The sequence below is a fragment of the Oncorhynchus gorbuscha genome, linkage group LG11 (assembly GCF_021184085.1).
Source record: "Oncorhynchus gorbuscha isolate QuinsamMale2020 ecotype Even-year linkage group LG11, OgorEven_v1.0, whole genome shotgun sequence".
NCBI classification, from domain to species: Eukaryota; Metazoa; Chordata; class Actinopteri; order Salmoniformes; family Salmonidae; genus Oncorhynchus; species Oncorhynchus gorbuscha.
In genome coordinates, this window is record NC_060183.1 from 55,196,472 (window position 1) to 55,218,312 (window position 21,841).

Genomic DNA, 21,841 nt, shown 5'->3' on the forward strand with positions numbered 1-21,841 from the left:
CTCTTTGCCTTTTGAGCTGTTCTTGCCATAATATGGACTTGGTCTTTTACCAAGTAGGGCCATCTTCTGTATACCAGCCCTACCTTGTCACAACACAACTGATTGACTCAAATGCATTAAAAATAAATAAATTCCACAAATGAACTTTTAACGAGGCACACCTGAGGAGTAGCGAGAAGGATCGGAGGACCAATGCGCAGCGTGGTAAGTGTCCATAATGTTTAATCAAACACAACAGAGCACTGGAACAAAACAATAAACATGAATAAACAGTCCTGTGTGGTAACAAACACTGACACGGAAGACTAACACCCACAGCTCAAAAGTGAAACCAGGCTACTTAAGTAGGATTCTCAATCGGGGACAACGATTGACAGCTGCCTCTGATTGAGAACCATACTGGGCCGAACACAGAAATCCCAATTTATAGAAAAAGGAACATAGACAACCCACCCAACTCACGCCCTGACCATACTAAAACAAAGACATAACAAAGGAACTAAGGTCAGAACGTGACAGACACACCAAATGCGTTTGCTGGATCCTTTTTGTCTTCTTTTAATACCTTTTAACAAAAGAAACAGAAAGTAATCAGGTTGCGTTACTGGGTTTAGGTCATTCAAAAGTTACATTACTGATAAAAAATTGGGACAGGTAACTAGTACCTGTACTAGATTACACTTAGAAAGTAACCTACCCAACCATATCTCACTGCTTGTCCTCTATAGACAACATCTACCTGAGCACACAAGGGACAAAATTATCTATACTTCTGTATGTACAGTGCATAGCAGAATACCATCTGTATCTCATCTATAGTTATAATTAGCTTTCCACTTCACAGGCAATTCAGAACACCAACCTGTAGTTGAAGTATGATGGATAATAACATCTTATGGGGTTGACAGTGTGAACTAAACTCCACACAGGCTGTCCTCATGAGAGAAGAAGAGGGTGGGAGGCTACTAAAACTACCTTTCAACACCGTCATCAAACCACTTTACGTGGACATGTACAACTCGAACAGGTAATGAGCACACCACGAGTTCCATCATCCTTCACCAACGCTGATGTTGATGAACCCACATTATCACATTATTAGTTTCCTCTAGACGCTCAGAAACGCAGCCTGAGCAGATCCGTTGACCAGAGACACTCTATTCTTCAGTCAAAAAGCATAAACCCCTAATCAACTTTTATTGAACCTTAAATCAAAACAACAGTTTCCCCCCTATAAACCCTAGAGTCTCTCGAACCAAGCAGAAGTGTTGACCAGATTCACTCACGTCTGTGCAGTCAGAGAGCAGGTGCTTCTGGAGGGAGTCTGCACCCCTGATGAACCTCTTCTTGGTCCCAACCCGATCTGCTAGGTTACCCATGGTGACCCGGTTGAGAACCACAATGCACAAGGTCAAGGGAGGATATTTCAGCCTAGTAAATTTTGTCAGAGCTTCTCTTAATCTCGTATCGTCTCGTATCCCTTCAACTCTAAAACCTTCTTGCTTTCCCTCGCTTTCTCTCGCTCACACACACTTGACGCTTTCCAAACACACACACACACACACACAAACACACACATTTCCAGTCTCCTATGTGAATCTGGGTTAGATTGGTTCTTTTTGGAGCGGCTGCTAAAATAGGATGTCCTCTAGATCAGAGAGAGAAGGACATGGGGGTCTGAGGGGACCTGGACTCAGTAGAGGGGACGGAGAGGTCATTACACTCAGCCTCACTGAGTAAGAGGATGAGGAGAAAGTGGTAGAGCAGGGATGGGCAACATTGATGGGGGTGGAAGCCACCCAGAAATTCTGAACTTATCATGCAGGCCACAGTTGCTCACGGGTCTGTGTAACCATATCCAATTGAATAAAATTCTACACATTTTGCCATGGTGCAGAGAGAAAGGTTTGCCATTTTTAATATGACATCTGAGTGAGACTGACTAACAAAATCAACTGGGCCCCCGCAGTCAGTAATATGACCATGATAACAAGTTTAGATAGCTGGCCGCTAAGCTTACTTACAAATCTAAAAAATGTTAGCTGACATGGCTAATTGAGTGACTATCAGTGACTGATATAACAAGAGAAAAACTGCGGATGCACAACCACATTTTTAACTTGCACCTTGTGTATTCTACTATTATAACTCTCAACATTAAGTTGAGACCCCGACTGAGTTCCTAAAAAAAGAAGACATGCTGGTTCATTTTTTTGTTGAGGGGAGGTGGGAAATAATACAAGGGCCTTCAAAAGGGCCGCCAGTTGCCAGTTTTTGTGGTAGAGGATAAGACAGTGAGAAGAGGTACTGTAGCAGTGTCTGAGATAACATTGTCAATGCCAACAAATAGCTGCTGGACTTATTCATCTCTCTCCCGCAGAATCAAAGTACTCAGCCAATGCAATGTAAGACCTCTACCTCTTCTGCAAATGAATACAATGTTGCTCTCAAAATGTACATGACAGCAATTCATATGGGAAAAGAACAAAGAAATCATTGCTTAACCCATCCCACACAGACACTACCAGCTAACAGACTTACGACAAGAGTATTCACAAACAATATATAGATCTTAAACTAGCTTACCATTCCACCACATTATATGAGACTGGTGTGTATCATTGCTCTGCTCAGTGGTGTACATTGTAGGGTTTAGGAGTGTGCGTAGCATACTGTGTGACTCAAAGTAAATTATGTATAGTTATGTGTATGTACGCATAATATGTAGCGTGGAGTGTGTGCTTGGATTCGTAAAACAGTGTAGAGTAGTGTGTGTGTGTGTGTGTGTGTGTGTGTGTGTGTGTGTGTGTGTGTGTGTGTGTGTGTGTGTGTGTGTGTGTGTGTGTGTGTGTGTGTGTGTGTGTGTGTGTGTGTGTGTGTGTGTGTGTGTGTGTGTGTGTGTGTGTGTGTGTGTGTGTGTGTGTGTGTGTGTGTATGAGCGCATGCATGTGCTCCTTCCCACTCCTTGCGCACACACACACACACGCACACACACAATTTCCAGGCTGTGAGATCCCTGTGACTGTCCTGCTTATGTCACCCACCTTACATAACCAGGGACCCCAAACACACACACACACAAACAAACACACACACAAATGGCTACATACAGTGTCAAGAAAAAGTATGTGAACCCTTTGGAATTACCTGGATGTCTGCATAAATTGGTCATCTGTAACGGCGTTCTTCGTTTGTAGAAAGAGAGTCGGACCGAAATGCAGCGTGGTGGTTACTCATGTCTTTAATGAAGAAAAACGGAACGATACATAAAATAACTAATAAATACAAAAACAACAAACGGAACGTGAAACCTATTACAGCCTATCTGGTGAACACTACACAGAGACAGGAACAATCACCCACGAAATACAAAGTGAAACCCAGGCTACCTAAATACGGTTCCCCATCAGAGACAACAAGAATCACCTGACTCTGATTGAGAACCGCCTCAGGCAGCCAAGCCTATACTAGACACACCCCTAATCAACCACAATCCCAATGCCTACAAAAAACCCAATACGACAATACAATAACCCCATGTCACACCCTGGCCTTTGAACAAATAATTAAAGAAAACACAAAATACTAAGACCAAGGCGTGACATCATCAAATTTGATCTGATCTTCATCTAAGTCACAACAATAGACAAATATACTGTGCTCACACTAAAAACACACAAACATAATTTAGACATTCAGTGTAGGTTGGAAAAAGTATGTGAACCCCTAGGCTATTGACTTCTCCAAAAGCTCATTTGAATCAGGAGTCAGCAAACCTAGAGTCCAATCACTGAGAAACATTTTGGAGATGTTAGTTAGAGCTGCCTTGCCCTATAAAAAGCAATCACAAGAAGCATTGCCTGATGTGAACCATGCCTCGCACAAAATAGTTCTCAGAAGACCTAAGATTAAGAATTTTTGACTTGCATAAACCTGGAAAGGGTTACAAAAGTATCTCTAAAAGCCTTGATGTTCACCAGTCCACAGTAAGACAAATTGTCTAAAAATGGAGAAAGCACTGTTCAGCACTGTTGCTATTCTCCCTAGGACTGGCCGTCCTGCAAAGATGACCGCAAGAGCACAGCGCAGAATGCTCAATGAGGTTTAGAAGAATCCTAGAATGTCAGCTAAAGATTTACAGAAACCTCTGGAACATGCTAACATCTCTGCTGACGAGGCTATGATGTGTTAAACACTAAACAAGAATGATGTTCATGGGAGGACACCAAGGAAGAAGCCACTGCTGTCCAAAAAAAACATTGCTGTACATCTGAAGTTTGCAAAAGTGCACCTGAATGTTCCACAGCACTACTGGCAAAATATTCTGTGGACAGATTGGAAGGAACACACAACACTATGTGTGGAAAAAAAAGGCAGAGCACTCCAACAACAAAACCTCATCCCAAATGTAAAGAGTGGTGGAGGGAGCATGATGGTTTAGGGATGCTTTGCTGCCTCAGGGCCTGGACAGCTTGCTATCATCGATGGAAAAATGAATGCCCATGTTTATCAAGACATTTTGCACCTGTCTGCCAATTGAAGCTCAACAGAAGTTGGGTGATGCAACAGGACAACGACCCAAAACACAGAAGTAAATCAACAACAGAATGGCTTCAACAGAAGGAAATACGCCTTCTGAAGTGACCCAGTCAGAGTCCTGACCTCAACGCGATTGAGATGCTGTGGCATGACCTCAAGAGAGTAGTTCACACCAGACATCCCTAAGAATATTGCCGAAGTGAAACAGTTTTGTAAAAAGGAATGGTCCAAAATTCCTCCTGACCGTTGTGCAGGTCTGATCCGCAACTACAGAAAATGTTTGGTTGAGGTTTTTGCTGCTAAAGGAGGATCAACCAGTTATTAAATCCAAAGGTTCACATATCTTTTCCCACCCTGCATTGTGAATGTTTACACGGTGTTCAAAAAAGACATGAACACGTATAATTGTTTGTGTGTTATTAGTTTAAGCAGACTGTGCTTGTCTATTGTTGTGACCTAGATGAAGATCAAATCAAATTTTACGACCAATTTATGAAGAAATCCAGTTATTTCCAAAGGGTTCACATACTTTTTCTTGCCACTGTAGATAGTTTAGGTAAGTGGAGAGGCATAGTAATGTATTAAGCTGATTATGTAATAGAGTTTGATTGTAGAGTTTGTAGAGTTTGATTTTATATTTCTTTTGATCACACACACACAGACAGATATTGTGGATCAGGTCTTGTGATGGGATGTCTGCTCCACTCTCTCCAGCCAAGTCAATGTATGTGTGTGTGTGTTTGTTTTCAAAGAGGATGAAATCTACTGTCAAACTCTAGCTATGTTACTGAACCAGGGACCACACACACACACACACACACACACACACACACACACACACACACACACACACACACACACACACACACACACACACACACACACACACACACACACACACACACACACACACACACACACACACACACACACACACACACACACACACATGGCTACATACTGTAGATAGTTTAGGTAAGTGGAGAGGCAAAGTAATATATACAGCTGATTATGTAATATGGCTAGAGTTTGATTTTAGATTTCATCCTCTTTGATTACACACACACACACACACATCACAGCACTAACAATAACGAGCTGAATCCCTCAACTGCAACCAATATGATCATACATTGAGCTATCATTCTCCTCCAATGGTCTCCTCAACACAATCATCCAAAGTTCAGTGAATTGTTAAAACGTGGATAAGGAATAAAATAATACCATACGAGGGGATAAAGAATCAGGCAGTGAATTATGTCCAAACACTGTATGCTACTGTACTGTCATACTGTACTGTCATAAAGCACAGAAAACAGTGCGCGCGTGCGTGCGTGCGTGCGTGCGTGCGTGTGTGTGTGTGTGTGTCCATTTCTCAGGGCTGTGGAGAGATCACACTGTCATTTCAGCCAAGCAGGGAGATGATGAATCACATTACATGCTGCTAAAACACACACATACACTCTGTGACCCTGACCAGGGGCTGCAGATAAGACTCACGCTACCATTACTGCACAGCACAGAGGCCAGAGAGGAACAATCCAATTAGACTATATTACATTACACTACTCACGTTCTTTCATGCACACATATTCCGAAAAACCCACTCAAACACACACACACACACACACACACACACACACACACACACACACACACACACACACACACACACACACACACACACACACACACACACACACACACACACACACACACACACACACACTGTAGTACAGCTGTTAGAAAGGGCAAACCAACCAGTCTCTAGTCAAAATTAGACGTTCATCCATGTTTTTCAAACGTCACATTTTGAATTGTTTAAGGTTAAGTTTAGGCATTAACTCCAAATGGTTACTGTTAGGGTTATGTTCAGGCGTTAATTCCACATTCTTAAGGTTAGGCATTAACTCCAAATGGTTACTGTTAGGGTTATGTTCAGGCGCTAATTCCACATTCTTAAGTACTTCCGGGTTGGAGCGAGCGGTCGCATCGGCACTTCGGCACTTCGCTCCGCAGGTAGTATAACTTTTTCATTACATTTCATTACATTTCATTATAGCACAACGGTTTGATTTGTCTAATCTTAGCAATTTCTTCTTAGCTAGCTACATAGCCGTCTTTGTATCAAAGATAATTGCGTAATTATCGTATTTCGCTGTCCTAACGTAGTCTTCACTGCTCTGCCCAGCAGCTAGCCAGCTAGCCAGCTAGCTAACGTCCACCGATTAGCTGCACTGTAGAAACTATTACACTCAACTGAACGACTTGATTAGTGTAGTGTTAGCTAGCTACATAGCTGTCTTTGCTGTCTTCGTATCCAAGATAATTGTGTAGTTTAGAGTGTGTAGTCTTAGAGTGATTATCTTAATTTACCGAGGTTAGCTAGCCAGCTATTTGTCGTCCTTAACGTAGGAGACTCTGCTAGCTAGCCATCAGCTAGCCAACGTCTTCTGAATAGAACTCAACAACCCGGTCGCATTCACAGGTAGTATCACATTTTCATTTCATTTCATTACAGTACAACGGTTTGATTGGTTTGATCGTAGCTAGCTACATAGCTAGCTACATAGCCGTCTTTGTATCAAAGATAATTGTGTAGTCTAGAGCGATTTTCTAGGTTAGCTAGCCAGCTATTGTCATTCTTTTAACGCAACGTAACGTAATCAACACTGCTAGCTAGCCAGCTAGCCCCCGAATAGCAGCACTGTCGAAACTATTACACTCAACGGAACGACTTGATTAGTGTAGTGTCAACAACACAGCCACTGCCAGCTAGTCTACAAAGTCAACAACGCAGCCACTGCCAGCTAGCCTACTTCAGCAGTACTGTATCATTTTAATCATTTTAGTCAATAAGATTCTTGCTATGTAAGCTTAACTTTCTGAACATTCGAGACGTGTAGTCCACTTGTCATTCCAATCTCCTTTGCATTAGCGTAGCCTCTTCTGTAGCCTGTCAACTATGTGTCTGTCTATCCCTGTTCTCTCCTACCTGCACAGACCATACAAACACTCCACACCGCGTGGCCGCGGCCACCCTAATCTGGTGGTCCCAGCGCGCACGACCCACGTGGAGTTCCAGGTCTCCGGTAGCCTCTGGAACTGCCGATCTGCGGCCAACAAGGCAGAGTTCATCTCAGCCTATGCCTCCCTCCAGTCCCTCGACTTCTTGGCACTGACGGAAACATGGATCACCACAGACAACACTGCTACTCCTACTGCTCTCTCTTCGTCCGCCCACGTGTTCTCGCACACCCGAGAGCTTCTGGTCAGCGGGGTGGTGGCACCGGGATCCTCATCTCTCCCAAGTGGTCATTCTCTCTTTCTCCCCTTACCCATCTGTCTATCGCCTCCTTTCAATTCCATGCTGTCACAGTTACCAGCCCTTTCAAGCTTAACATCCTTATCATTTATCGCCCTCCAGGTTCCCTTGGAGAGTTCATCAATGAGCTTGATGCCTTGATAAGCTCCTTTCCTGAGGACGGCTCACCTCTCACAGTTCTGGGCGACTTTAACCTCCCCACGTCTACCTTTGACTCATTCCTCTCTGCCTCCTTCTTTCCACTCCTCTCCTCTTTTGACCTCACCCTCTCACCTTCCCCCCCTACTCACAAGGCAGGCAATACGCTCGACCTCATCTTTACTAGATGCTGTTCTTCCACTAACCTCATTGCAACTCCCCTCCAAGTCTCCGACCACTACCTTGTATCCTTTTCCCTCTCACTCTCATCCAACACCTCCCACACTGCCCCTACTCGGATGGTATCGCGCCGTCCCAATCTTCGCTCTCTCTCCCCCGCTACTCTCTCCTCTTCCATCCTATCATCTCTTCCCTCTGCTCAAACCTTATCCAACCTATCTCCTGATTCTGCCTCCTCAACCCTCCTCTCCTCCCTCTCTGCATCCTTTGACTCTCTATGTCCCCTATCCTCCAGGCCGGCTTGGTCCTCCCCTCCCGCTCCGTGGCTCGACGATTCATTGCGAGCTCACAGAAGAGGGCTCCGGGCAGCCGAGCGGAAATGGAGGAAAACTCGCCTCCCTGCGGACCTGGCATCCTTTCACTCCCTCCTCTCTACATTTTCCTCCTCTGTCTCTGCTGCTAAAGCCACTTTCTACCACTCTAAATTCCAAGCATCTGCCTCTAACCCTAGAAAGCTCTTTGCCACCTTCTCCTCCCTTGACTTCGTCAACCATTTTGAAAAGAAGGTCGACGACATCCGATCCTCGTTTGCTAAGTCAAACGACACCGCTGGTTTTGCTCACACTGCCCTACCCTGTGCTCTGACCTCTTTCTCCCCTCTCTCTCCAGATGAAATCTCGCGTCTTGTGACGGCAGGCCGCCCAACAACCTGCCCGCTTGACCCTATCCCCTCCTCTCTTCTCCAGACCATTTCCGGAGACCTTCTCCCTTACCTCACCTCACTCATCAACTCATCCCTGACCGCTGGCTACGTCCGTTCCGTCTTCAAGAGAGCGAGAGTTGCACCCCTTCTGAAAAAACCTACACTCAATCCCTCCGATGTCAACAACTACAGACCAGTATCCCTTCTTTCTTTTCTCTCCAAAACTCTTGAACGTGCCATCCTTGGCCAGCTCTCCCGTTATCTCTCTCTGAATGACCTTCTTGATCCAAATCAGTCAGGTTTCAAGACTAGTCATTCAACTGAGACTGCTCTCCTCTATATCACGGAGGCGCTCCGCACTGCTAAAGCTAACTCTCTCTCCTCTGCTCTCATCCTTCTAGATCTATCGGCTGCCTTCGATACTGTGAACCATCAGATCCTCCTCTCCACCCTCTCCGAGTTGGGCATCTCCGGCGCGGCCCACGCTTGGATTGCGTCCTACCTGACAGGTCGCTCCTACCAGGTGGCGTGGCGAGAATCTGTCTCCTCACCACGCGCTCTCACCACTGGTGTCCCCCAGGGCTCTGTTCTAGGCCCTCTCCTATTCTCGCTATACACCAAGTCACTTGGCTCTGTCATAACCTCACATGGTCTCTCCTATCATTGCTATGCAGACGACACACAATTAATCTTCTCCTTTCCCCCTTCTGATGACCAGGTGGCGAATCGAACCTCTCTGCATGTCTGGCAGACATATCAGTGTGGATGACGGATCACCACCTCAAGCTGAACCTCGGCAAGACGGAGCTGCTCTTCCTCCCGGGGAAGGACTGCCCGTTCCATGATCTCACCATCACGGTTGACAACTCCATTGTGTCCTCCTCCCAGAGCGCTAAGAACCTTGGCGTGATCCTGGAAAACACCCTGTCGTTCTCAACTAACATCAAGGCGGTGGCCCGTTCCTGTAGGTTCATGCTCTACAACATCCGCAGAGTACGACCCTGCCTCACACAGGAAGCGGCGCAGGTCCTAATCCAGGCACTTGTCATCTCCCGTCTGGATTACTGCAACTCGCTGTTGGCTGGGCTCCTTGCCTGTGCCATTAAACCCCTACAACTCATCCAGAACGCTGCAGCCCGTCTGGTGTTCAACCTTCCCAAGTTCTCTCACGTCACCCCGCTCCTCCGCTCTCTCCACTGGCTTCCAGTTGAAGCTCGCATCCGCTACAAGACCATGGTGCTTGCCTACGGAGCTGTGAGGGGAACGGCACCTCAGTACCTCCAGGCTCTGATCAGGCCCTACACCCAAACAAGGGCACTGCGTTCATCCACCTCTGGCCTGCTCGCCTCCCTACCACTGAGGAAGTACAGTTCCCGCTCAGCCCAGTCAAAACTGTTCGCTGCTCTGGCCCCCAATGGTGGAACAAACTCCCTCACGACGCCAGGACAGCGGAGTCAATCACCACCTTCCGGAGACACCTGAAACCCCACCTCTTTAAGGAATACCTAGGATAGGATAAGTAATCCCTCTCACCCCCCTTTAAGATTTAGATGCACTATTGTAAAGTGACTGTTCCACTGGATGTCATAAGGTGTATGCACCAATTTGTAAGTCGCTCTGGATAAGAGCGTCTGCTAAATGACTTAAATGTAATGTAAATGTTAAGGTTAGGCATTAACTCCGAATTGTTACTGTTAGGTTTATGTTCAGGCATTAATTCCACATTCTTAAGGTTAGGCAATAACTCCAAATGGTTACTGTTAGGGTTATGTTCAGGCGTTAATTCCACATTCTTAAGGTTAGGCATTAACTCCAAATGGTTACTGTTAGGGTTATGTTCAGGAGTTAATTCCACATTCTTAAGGTTAGGCATTAACTCCAAATGGTTACTGTTAGGGTTATGTTCAGGCGTTAATTCCACATTCTTAAGGTTAGGCATTAACTCCAAATGGTTACTGTTAGGGTTATGTTCAGGCGTTAATTCCACATTCTTAAGGTTAGGCATTAACTCCAAATGGTTACTGTTAGGGTTATGTTCAGGCGTTAAATCCACATTCTTAAGGTTAGGTATTAACTGCGAACAGTTATGGTAACGGTTAAACAAACTTGCCACCTTTGGAATCAGAGGCAGATGCTTACACCCATCCACCTCCACCATCCTGTCCTACATCAGCATCCACAATGCCCTAGAAAAACTGAAAGGTAAAAAGCACTCACTCTTGTATCACGGGTGACCTGGCTACACACACACACACACACACACACACACACACACACACACACACACACACACACACACACACACACACACACACACACACACACACACACACACACACACACACACACACACACACACACACACACACACCCTCACTCCAGAGGGAGGGTCACAGTCATCTCCCCACTCTTCATTTCCTCACATGACAGAGCACTCAATCAGGAAAAAAGTGATCAAGTCACACCTCCCAGTGGTCAATGCCTGTAGATCAGCCTTCCTTCTCCCCCTTCCCCCTCTCCCCTCTTCCTTCCGACTCTCCCCTCTTCCTTCCTCTTCCCTTCCCCCTCCTCCCTTCCCTCCCTTCCCTCTCTTGCCCTCTCCCCTCCCTCTCTCTCTTCCCTCTCTCCCCTCCTCCCTTCCCTCCGTTTCCTCTCTCCCCCTCTCCTCCTCTCCCTTCCCTCCCTTCCCTCTCTTGCCCTCTCCCTTCCCTCTTCCTTCCCTCTCTCCCCTCTCCCTTCCCTCTCTCCCCCTCTCCCTTCACTTTCTCCCCCTGTTCCTTCCCTCTTCCTTCCCTCTCTCCCTCTCTCCCCCTCTCCCTTCCCTCTCCCATCCCTCTCTCCTCCTCTCCCTTCCCTCTCTCGCCCCTCTTCCTCTCCCTTCCCTCTCCCTTCCCTCTCTCCCCCTCTTCTTCCCTCTCTACCCTCTTCCTTCCCTCTCCCTCTCCTCTCCCTTCCCTCTCCCCCTCTCCCTTCACTTTCTCCCCCTCATCCTTCCCTCTCCCTTCCCTCTTCCTTCCTTCTCTCCCCTTGCTCCTTCCCTCTCTCCCCTTCTTCCTTCCCTCTCTCCCCCTCTCCTCCTCTCCCTTCCCTCGCTCCCCCTCTTCTTCCCTCTCTTCCCTCTCTACCCTTTCCTTCCTTCCCTCTCCCTTCCTCTCCCTTTCCTCTCTCTTCTCTCTCCCCTCCCCCCTTCCCTCCCTTCCCTCTCTCCCCATCTCCCTTCCCTCTCTCCCTGTCTCCCTTCCCCCTCTCTCTGAGCTGAGGACATTCCTCTAATCAACTTTCACAGATTTACAGCCAAAGCTAAATAGTTCCCAATGCAGTGACCAGCCATAGTCTATATATAGGGTCTGTATCTGGGGCTGGCCTAGGGGCAAGTCACTCTGCATCAAGTAGGGGATCAACCATGAGAGGGGGTTATCAACACTATTTAGTCCCAGCGTGTGTATGAGTGCTATACATACTCAACTCAGCACTCAAACTCAACTGAAACTCTTTGTTCTGTTATAATCTCCATCCGGCACAGCCATCAGAGGACTGGTCACCTCTCATAGCCTGGTTCCTCTAGGTTTTTTCCTAGGTTTAGGCCTTTTTAGGGAGTTTTTCCTAGCCACCGTGCTTCTACACCTGCATTGCTTGCTGTTTGGGGTTTTAGGCTGGGTTTCTGTACAGCACTTTGATATATCAGCTGATGTAAGAATGGCTATGTAAATAAATTGGATTTGACCTGTAAGTACATGCAGTGTTTTAGTTGGCATGCTTGGTTCCTTCAGGCAGAAAATGAACAAGAGGAAAGTGATGACAGTTGAATTAGGTATGATGGATGAATGTGCACATATACAAGTGTGTGTGTGTGTGTGTGTGTGTGTGTGTGTGTGTGTGTGTGTGTGTGTGTGTGTGTGTGTGTGTGTGTGTGTGTGTGTGTGTGTGTGTGTGTGTGTGTGTGTGTGTGTGTGTGTGTGTGTGTGTGTGTGTGTGTGTGTGTGTGTGTGTGTGTGTGTGTGTGTGTGTGTGTGTCCTGTTGCATAGCTGCTGTTAAGGGAGAGGCATGGACAGAAGGATTAGGTTTGACGGGATACTGAGGCTTTATGAATTATGTATTTTGTGATGCTGTTTTGTCTTTGTGCGTGTTTGAGATACACATGCGCTCACACACACATTCACAGACACACAGACACACACACATTTACTTCCTTTGATAATGGCTGGAGAGGGTGGAGTAGACATCCCATCACAGGGCCTAACCCACAAGGTCTGTCTGTGTCTACACTGCAGTCTACAAAAAGCACCATTCTCACTCCTCACACCAGCCATGGGCGGCTCCTCCCTCCTCACTTGCGTAACAGTTGCTATTTATAACCATCTTAATTAGACATGGCTGAATATTGGAGCTTTTCCCCTTCTTCTTACCATTGCCAGTGGGCAGATACCAAACAGTGCTACCTTGTCTGGACGGTTTTTACATAAAGCCGTGAGCTGTTATATAGATTAATATGCTTGTAAATTAGGTTACAGAGCACATTTAAAAGGAGAACGGGGCAATGGGGTGATGATGCCAGATGTATTATTCACAGTTGGTCACTACAGAGAAAACAAGGTTCTACGGAGGAGTTAAATTTTTCAAAACTTTCAAAACAAATGGATGGAGATGGAAAAGTTGGAGAGAGAGAGGAGAGAGAGAGAGAGAGAGAGAGAGAGAGAGAGAGAGAGAGAGAGAGAGAGAGAGAGAGAGAGAGAGAGAGAGAGAGAGAGAGAGAGAGAGAGAGAGAGAGAGAGAAGTTTTGTATTAGTGGGCATAATGTATAGTGTCAGTACTCTTTATGTTTGTGATCAGTATCGTGTCTGAAAGTAATGACATAAGTGCTTTGGTTTGGAAGGATGCTCGGTGTGAGAGAAAGAGAGGGAGAATAAACAGGAGCGAGAGAGAGAGAGAGAGAGAGAGAGGGGGGTCCATTCTCATTAGAACTCCGAGCCAATCCTTATGTCTGTCCTGTAATGTGATTTCCACTGGAGTGCATGGCCCCTCTAAGACACACACACACACACATTGCTTACCTCAGTCATGTGGATGAGATAGATCCTCAGATCTTCAGCATGATCTGTGGAAGGAACAAAAAAGTTATTACATATTACCAATAAGAATTATTCAGACGTTGATGGAAAGGCTGCCTACCACTGGTCAATGTCCTGGAAGTCATCCGTCACGAAAGACATGCTGTGTATCTACTGTAGGTCCAGATCAATAGCTTGGATCATCTGAGGCCAAGCTAGATGTCTGTCACCCTGTCACCACTGTCCCCACCCTGGACCACTATGTCACACTATGTCACTCCCTGGTGACAACTGGAGGTGACAATCTGACAGCAGGGTTGACTCCTCCTGTGATGAGTGCCCTAGTCCTACCCAGGGGACAGATAGGAGGAGGTGTGAGGAGGGTGTCACTTATGTGTGTGTGTATGCATGTGCGGCTGTACAACAAGCTCTCACAGTCCCACGTCAGAATTAGACGTTCATCAAAGTGTTCAATGTTACATTTACGTTTCCACGTCATCTGCCGAAGACCTCACACATGATGGATGTCTAATACTGAATTGTATTACGTGTGACCAGGCAGGTGTGAGTGTGCCTATGTACAGTTGAAGTCGGAAGTTTACATACACCTTAGCCAAATACATTTAAACTCCGTTTTTCACAGTTCCTGACATTTAATCTGAGTAGAAATTCCCTGTTTTAGGTCAGTTAGGATCACCACTTTATGTGAAATGTCAGAATAATAGTAGAGAGAATGATTTATTTCATCTTTTATTTCTTTCATCACATCACAAGTTTACATACACTCAATTAGTATTTGGTAGCATTGCCTTTAAATTGTTTAACTTGGGTCAAACGTTTCGGGTTGTCACACTCTGACCATTATTTGCGTTCTTTGATTCCATGTTTTGTTTGGTCAGGGTTTGATATGAGTGGACATTCTATGTTGTATGTCTAGTTTGTCTATTTCTATGTGTTTTGGCCTGATATGGTTCTCAATCAGTGGCAGGTGTTTGTCGTTGTCTCTGATTGGGAACCATATTTAGGTAGCCTGTTATGTATTGTGGTTTGTGGGTTATTGTCTATGTGATGTTGCATGTTAGCAAAGAGTTTCTTTAGCGGTCAGTGTGCCTTCACGGTCCGGTCTATCCGGTGCCACCTCCACGCACCAGCCCTCCCCCCGCACCAGGCTGTCTCTCCGTCTCATCCCTACAGGTGCTCCCGCCTGTCCAGCACTGCCAAAGCCTTCCTCCTGCCCAGCGCTGCCAGAGTCTCCTGTCTGTCTTTAGCCGCCAGAGTCTCCCGTCTGTCCTGAGCCGCCAGAGTCTCCCGTCTGTCCTGAGCCGCCAGAGTCTCCCGTCTGTCCTGAGCCGCCAGAGTCTCCCGTCTGTCCTGAGCTGTTAAAGCCGCCAGTCTGTCCTGAGCTGTCAGAACCGCCAGTCTGCCAGAGCCATCAGCCTGCCAGGAGCTGCCAGAGCCGTCAGCCAGCCAGGAGCTGCCAGAGCCATCAGCCAGCCAGGAGCTGCCAGAGCCGTCAGCCAGCCTGGAGCTGCCAGAGCCGTCATCCAGCCAGGAGCTGCCAGAGCTGTCAACCAGCCAGGAGCTGCCAGAGCCGTCAACCAGCGGCCGGAGTCCGCACCTTAGTCCATACTGTCACACTCTGACCATTATTTGCGTTGTGTGTTTCTATGTTTTGTTTGGTCAGGGTGTGATATGAGTGGGCATTCTATGTTGTATGTCTAGTTTGTCTATTTCTATGTGTTTTGACCTGATATGGTTTTCAATCAGTGGCAGGTGTTTGTCGTTGTCTCAGATTGGGAACCATATTTAGGTAGCCTGTTTTGTATTGTGCTTTGTGGGTTATTGTCTATGTGATGTTGCATGTTAGCACAGAGTTTCTTTAGCGATCACGCTCGTCTTGTTAGTTAGTTAGTTTGTTTGTTTTAGTATACTTCTTGTTTTTTTCGTCTTACATTAAATCATGTATTCACACCACGCTGCGCTTTGGTCTCCTCAATTCGACGATCGTGACACGGGTAGCCTTCCACAAGCATCCCACAATAAGTTGGGTGACTTTTGGCCCATTCCTCCTGACAGAGCTGGTGTAACTGAATCAGGTTTGTAGGCCTCCTTGCCCTCACACGCGTTTTAAATTCTGCCCACAAATGTTCTATAGGACTGAGGTCAGGGCTTTGTGATAGCCACTCCAATACCTTGACTTTGTTGTCCTTAAGCCATTTTGCCACAACTTTGAAAGTATGCTTGGGGTCATTGTCCATTTGGAAGACCCATTTGCAACCAAGCTTTAACTTCCTGACTGATGGCTTCAATATATCCACATAATTTCCTGTCCTCATGATGCCATCTATTTTGTGAAGTATACCAGTCCCTCGTGCAGCAAAGCACACCCACAACATGATTCTGCCACCCCTGTGCTTCACGGTTGGGATGGTGTTCTTTGGCTTGCAAGCCTCCCCCTTTTCCCTCCAAATATTATGATGGTCATTATGGCCAAACAGTTTGATTTTTGTTTCATCAGACCAGAGGAAATTTCTCCAAAAGTATGATCTTTGTCCCCATGTGCAGTTGCAAACCATAGTCTGGCTTTTTTGGGCGGTTTTGGAGCAGTGGCTTCCTCCTTGCTGAGCGGCCTTTCAGGTTATGGCAATATAGGTCTCATTTTTACTGTGGATATGGATACTTTTGTACCTGTTTCATCCAGCATCTTCACAAGGTCCTTTGCTGTTGTTCTGGGGCTGTTGTTCTGGGATTGATTTGCACATTTCGCAACAAAGTACGTTCATCTCTAGGACACAGAACACGTCTCCTTCCTGAGAGGTACGGCGGCTCATGACGTCCCATGATGTTTATACTTGCGTACTATTGTTTGTACAGATGAACGTGGTACCTTCAGGCGTTTGGAATTGCTCCCAAGGATGAACCAGAATTGTGGAAGTCTACATTTTTTTCTGAGGTCTTTGCTGATTTCTTTTGATTTTCCCATGATGTCAAGAAGGTAGGCCTTGAAATACATTCACAGGTACAACACCAATTGACTCAAATTATGTCAATTAGCCTATCAGAAGCTTCTAAAGCCATGACATAATTTTCTGGGATTTTCCAAGCTGTTTAAAGGCACGGTCAACTTAGTGTATGTAAACTTCTGACCCACTGGATTTGTGATACAGTGAATTATAAACAATAGTTGGAAAAATGACTTGTGTCATGCACAAAGTATATGTCCTAACTGACTTGCCAAAACTATAGTTTGTTCCAAATCAAATCAAATCAAATTTTAATTGTTTTAATAAGACATTTGTGGAGTGGTTGAAAAAAAAAATTTAATGACTCCGGCCTAAGTGTATTTAAACTTCAGACTTCAACTGTATGTGTATCAAAGGTTAACTAGGGTGTGCTTATATTTGTCCATTTTCACTGTAAGTACAGTGTGTGTTGTGAAATGGAAATGTGATTTTTGCATATCCCACTCCCCCGAGACACCCTCGGAGACTGGGGTCACAGACTGGGGTCACAGCCAGGGATTCGGGTAACCTTAAAATTAAATTAATTAAATGATTAACTTCGGCCAAGGAAAGACAGGAGAAATCCATTCCCTCCCTCCATCCATCCATTTCCTCAATCACGCCATCTGCTGAGGAGAAGAGATATGGCGGCCAAGAGGGTGTGATAAAGATCTCTAAGCCTTGATAGTTATCGACATTACATCTCTCCCACCCATCACAAATATACAAACAAACTGTGTGTGTGTGTGTGTGTGTGTGTGTGTGTGTGTGTGTGTGTGTGTGTGTGTGTGTGTGTGTGTGTGTGTGTGTGTGTGTGTGTGTGTGTGTGTGTGTGTGTGTGTGTGTGTGTGTGTGTGTGTGTGTGTGTGCGTGTGCGTGTGCGTGTGCACGTGTGTGCGTGCGTGCGTGTGTGCGTGTGCGTGCGTGCGTGTGCGTGTGTGCGTGTGTTTGTGTGTGTGTGTGTGCGTGTGTGTGTCCCAGTCCTTGTTTCTTCCTTAATGGAATGAGACAAGCTGTGATGGTGTGTGATGGGCCCACCTGCCATAGTGTCTGGTCCTCTCTAACTCCAGGCTGTCAACCTGTCTCCACTGTCTACCACAGTGAGACCACTGTCTGTTAACTAAGGTTTAATATCTTCCTGGAATTTTACAAATGTTCCATCCAGACAATAAATCACTTTTCTCCCGGGTAAACCAAATATTTCCAGCCGATACCGGAAATATCATTCTAATCATTATAATGCATTTAAATAGGTTTATGTCTGGATTTGATTAGAGCTTTGATAAAAAAATTCAAACCTGATTCCTGAGCCTGATTAAATACATTTTATGAGCCCTACATTAAAGACTTTTATTGATCATCCTTGAGATATTTCTACAACTTGATTGGAGTCTACTGGGAGGCTAGTCGGAATCGAGGGAAAGATGATCGGAGCAAATTACAGAGAGATCCTTGATGAAAACCTGCTCCACTCAGAACCTCAGACTGGGGAGAAGGTTCACCTTCCAACAGGACAACGGTCCTAAGCACACAGCCAGGACAACGCAGGAGTGGCTTCGGGACAAGTCTCTTAATGTCCTTGAGTGGCCCAGCCAGAAACCGGACGTGAACCCAATTGAACATCTCTGGGGAGATCTGAAAATAGCTGCGCAGTGACGCTCCCCATCCAACCTCACAGATCTTGAGAGGATCTGGAGAGAAGAATGGGAGAAACTCGCCAAATACAGGTGTGTCAAGCCTGTAGCGTCATACCCCCAAAATGTTAAGGCTGTAATCAATGCCAAAGGTTCTTCAACAATGTACTGAGTAAAGGGTCTGAATACTTATGTAAATGTGATATTTCAGTTTTTGATTTTTAATACATTTGCAAAAATGTATAAAAACCTGTTTTTGCATTGTCATTATGGGGTATTGTGTGTAGATTGATGAATAATTTTTTTTTAAAATCCATTTTAGAATACGGCTGTAATGTAACAAAATGTGCAAAAAGTCAAGGGGTCTGAATACTTTCCGAAACCACTGTACAGTATATGCCTATATATCCATCTTGAACAGAATTATCTATTTTGCAATTTGAATGGAATTGATGGAGAGGGAGAGACTGCTGGGAGAGTGCTTGTTTATGCACTGATTTAAAGCAACGATATAGGAGTGTCTCAAACTCTGTAGCTGCAATTTAAACAAATAATATATATCATGACAATAAATAAATAATGTGACCCCAGAAAGCCAGATGGAGATGTGTAAATTCGGTCTTTATATTACTGTAGCACAGGCTATGCTGCAGCAAATGTACGTGTAACTGTCACAATAAATGATGAGATAACAGGTGTACATACTGAGATGGGCTGTCGGTCTTGAGCGTTGATCATACAGTGACCAGAGAGAAGGCCGTAGAGAATGCAGATTTAGACATCACATCATTTAGCAATTCCACTTCACATCATGTTCATATAAATTATTTATTATAATATTTTATTACAATTGAGCGTGTTCTCAAAGTTATTTATTCCTTGAAAATTAAGTGTTTTTGGCAGTAAATCTCGATAACTGGGTTCCCGCCATTCAACCCTACTGTCCAACAAGGAGAAAAACTGCACCGTGTGTGTGTGTGTGTGTGTGTGTGTGTGTGTGTGTGTGTGTGTGTGTGTGTGTGTGTGTGTGTGTGTGTGTGTGTGTGTGTGTGTGTGTGTGTGTGTGTGTGTGTGTGTGTGTGTGTGTGTGTGTGTGTGTGTGTGTGTGTGTGTGTGTGTGTGTGTGTGTGTGTGACCTGCCTATGTCAAGGTCAGAGAAATAAGTGCAAGGTATAACACTAGCTGTAGCAGACACTATTATATTGTCATTTGCTAGGGGAGATCCAGACAGAGATATAGTGAACTAATATGGATTCTGTTGTGCAGTTGTATCCCTGAGGAACACTGGGGAGAAGGTTCACACACTCTACCCTTCACACCACTGAGGTCATGTTCGTCCCCAAGGGTTGCTGTATACTCACCTACAATAATATGTGCAATATCACTATATTATGATATTAGTATACTTGTGCAATACTGTTACTTCACTAATTACTGCATTAATTAGCATATTGGTCAACCATAAATAATACCACTGTTAAATTGATTTATGACACGAAAAGTCGACTGTACAAAGAACCTGACTGACTATGACAAATACAGCAATTAAGGTGTAATCGTAATTGGTTATTGATTTTACATTCATCTTGGTCTGCAGACCTGTCAGGATATTAAACAAAAATCATATTTCTGATCTTATGTTAACGTCAGTATCACAGTTTCAGCACTATATTTACTGACTAATGAACATTCTCAGTCAAATAAGATAATAAAACTCCCTCCTACCATCCCAACTCATGTTAGAGCTTCACCTTGAAGGCATTCGTGTTTCTGTGACATTGCACTGTACATCAAACTAGTATTTAGAAAGAGAAAACTGCTCGTTGAACACAGACTTCCATGGACAGCCTGTGTATCACTGGGCTAACCCCGGGAGCAGCCGAGTGAGATTGTTAGGCAGAATACTACATCTCCTCACTGCAATCTCAAATTGTTGTCAGAACCAGATCAGAATGCTTATGATTATTCCAACTCAACACCAGAGGTCACTCTTGCATTTATTTTACAGTTGCAGGAGATCCGCCTGTGTCACATTAAGACATCTACTGCACATGGGGAGGGAGATCACAGCTTTTATGGCAATTACAGCCTGTTAATACTGTTGGACTAATACTGTTGGACTAATGCTGTTGGACTATTCTAATCATTCTTTACCAAAGGATAAGAAAGGATAACTTGTCATGCTTTATGAAGAATTCATACGGCCTTTATAAGATGCTTCTCAAATGCTAAATAAGAAAATGTATTTTAATAACAGGCACTTTTCATGTGATGTTTCGCAAATTACAAATGTTTTGCTTGATGTGACTGTGCTCTGCAGGTACACACAACAGTGTGTGTGGGGGTGTAGTTTGTGTGTCTGTTGTGGTGCTCTCTCTTAGCACCCTCTGTCTTTCCCACGCTCCACACCCCTGTCTCTATGGTAGGTGACAGGGTCACAGGAAATCCCCTGTCCCACTTCTGCCCCACCTCACTTACTCACACACACACACCACCCTGGTTGAAACAAACACAGTCCCCAGAGCCTCTTTCCTGAGAGGCCCTGCCGTACTAAAATAACAATGATAGGCGGGTGGAGATGCACCCTCTTTGTACACCCCCCTCCCACACACACACACATCCCTCCCGTCCCCTGATGACTTCCTATTCCACTGTGGTGGAGGGGTGCAGGGGGAAACCATGCAGAGCGTGACCCAGCTGAGAGCACTGTCCATGGGGAGGATAGACCTCCTACACTCCCCTCCTGTGTGTTGTGTCTCAGGGGCCAGAACATGAGCTAATGTAATGCAACGTAATGTAATGCCCTGTCATCTGTTGGGTTAAACACATAACAATAGCTAACCTCTCCCTAGCCTGACCAGTAGCTCACTTCATGTGTCAAAGAAGGCGGTCACATCGGCGCTTCAACGGGGCGTTGTCCTAGAGACAATTATACAGAGTTTTAGTTGAGCTGTCATTTCAGAGGGAATATGTCAAAGTAAAAAGTGAAGGAGAGAGAGGGAGGGACAGAGAGACAGAAAGAAACAAGTAGAAAAAAGGGGAGGGAGGAGAGTTTTATAAGGTACCATATTTAATGACAGATGCCCCCTCAGGCATGGATGGTGAGATAGAACAGGCATAATTGGGGAATAAGAGAGAAGAGAGAAAGAGAGAGAGATAATGATAGAGAGGGTGGGGGAGAGTGAGAGTGAGACATAAAAAGCGAGAGATAAGGGTGCTCTCAAGTGCGTCACAGACATACAGTATGTAGTTGCAGGGATGGGGCGGGACA

General features: G+C 45.3%; 1 protein-coding gene across 7 annotated transcripts in view; it reads right to left on the reverse strand.

The window, feature by feature from the left end:
• Nucleotides 1-21,841, reverse strand: part of LOC124048947 (regulator of G-protein signaling 3-like) — a 221,153-nt gene that overhangs the window by 118,884 nt on the left and 80,428 nt on the right. For all 7 annotated transcript variants that reach the window (XR_006841330.1, XM_046370144.1, XM_046370142.1 and 4 more), the window contains one exon: nucleotides 13,938-13,981. Coding sequence is in view for 6 of the 7 variants with exons in the window: in XM_046370144.1 (XP_046226100.1) it covers nucleotides 13,938-13,981 (44 nt within the window). In the remaining variant the exon portion in view is untranslated. The remainder of the gene's footprint in view (nucleotides 1-13,937; nucleotides 13,982-21,841) is intronic.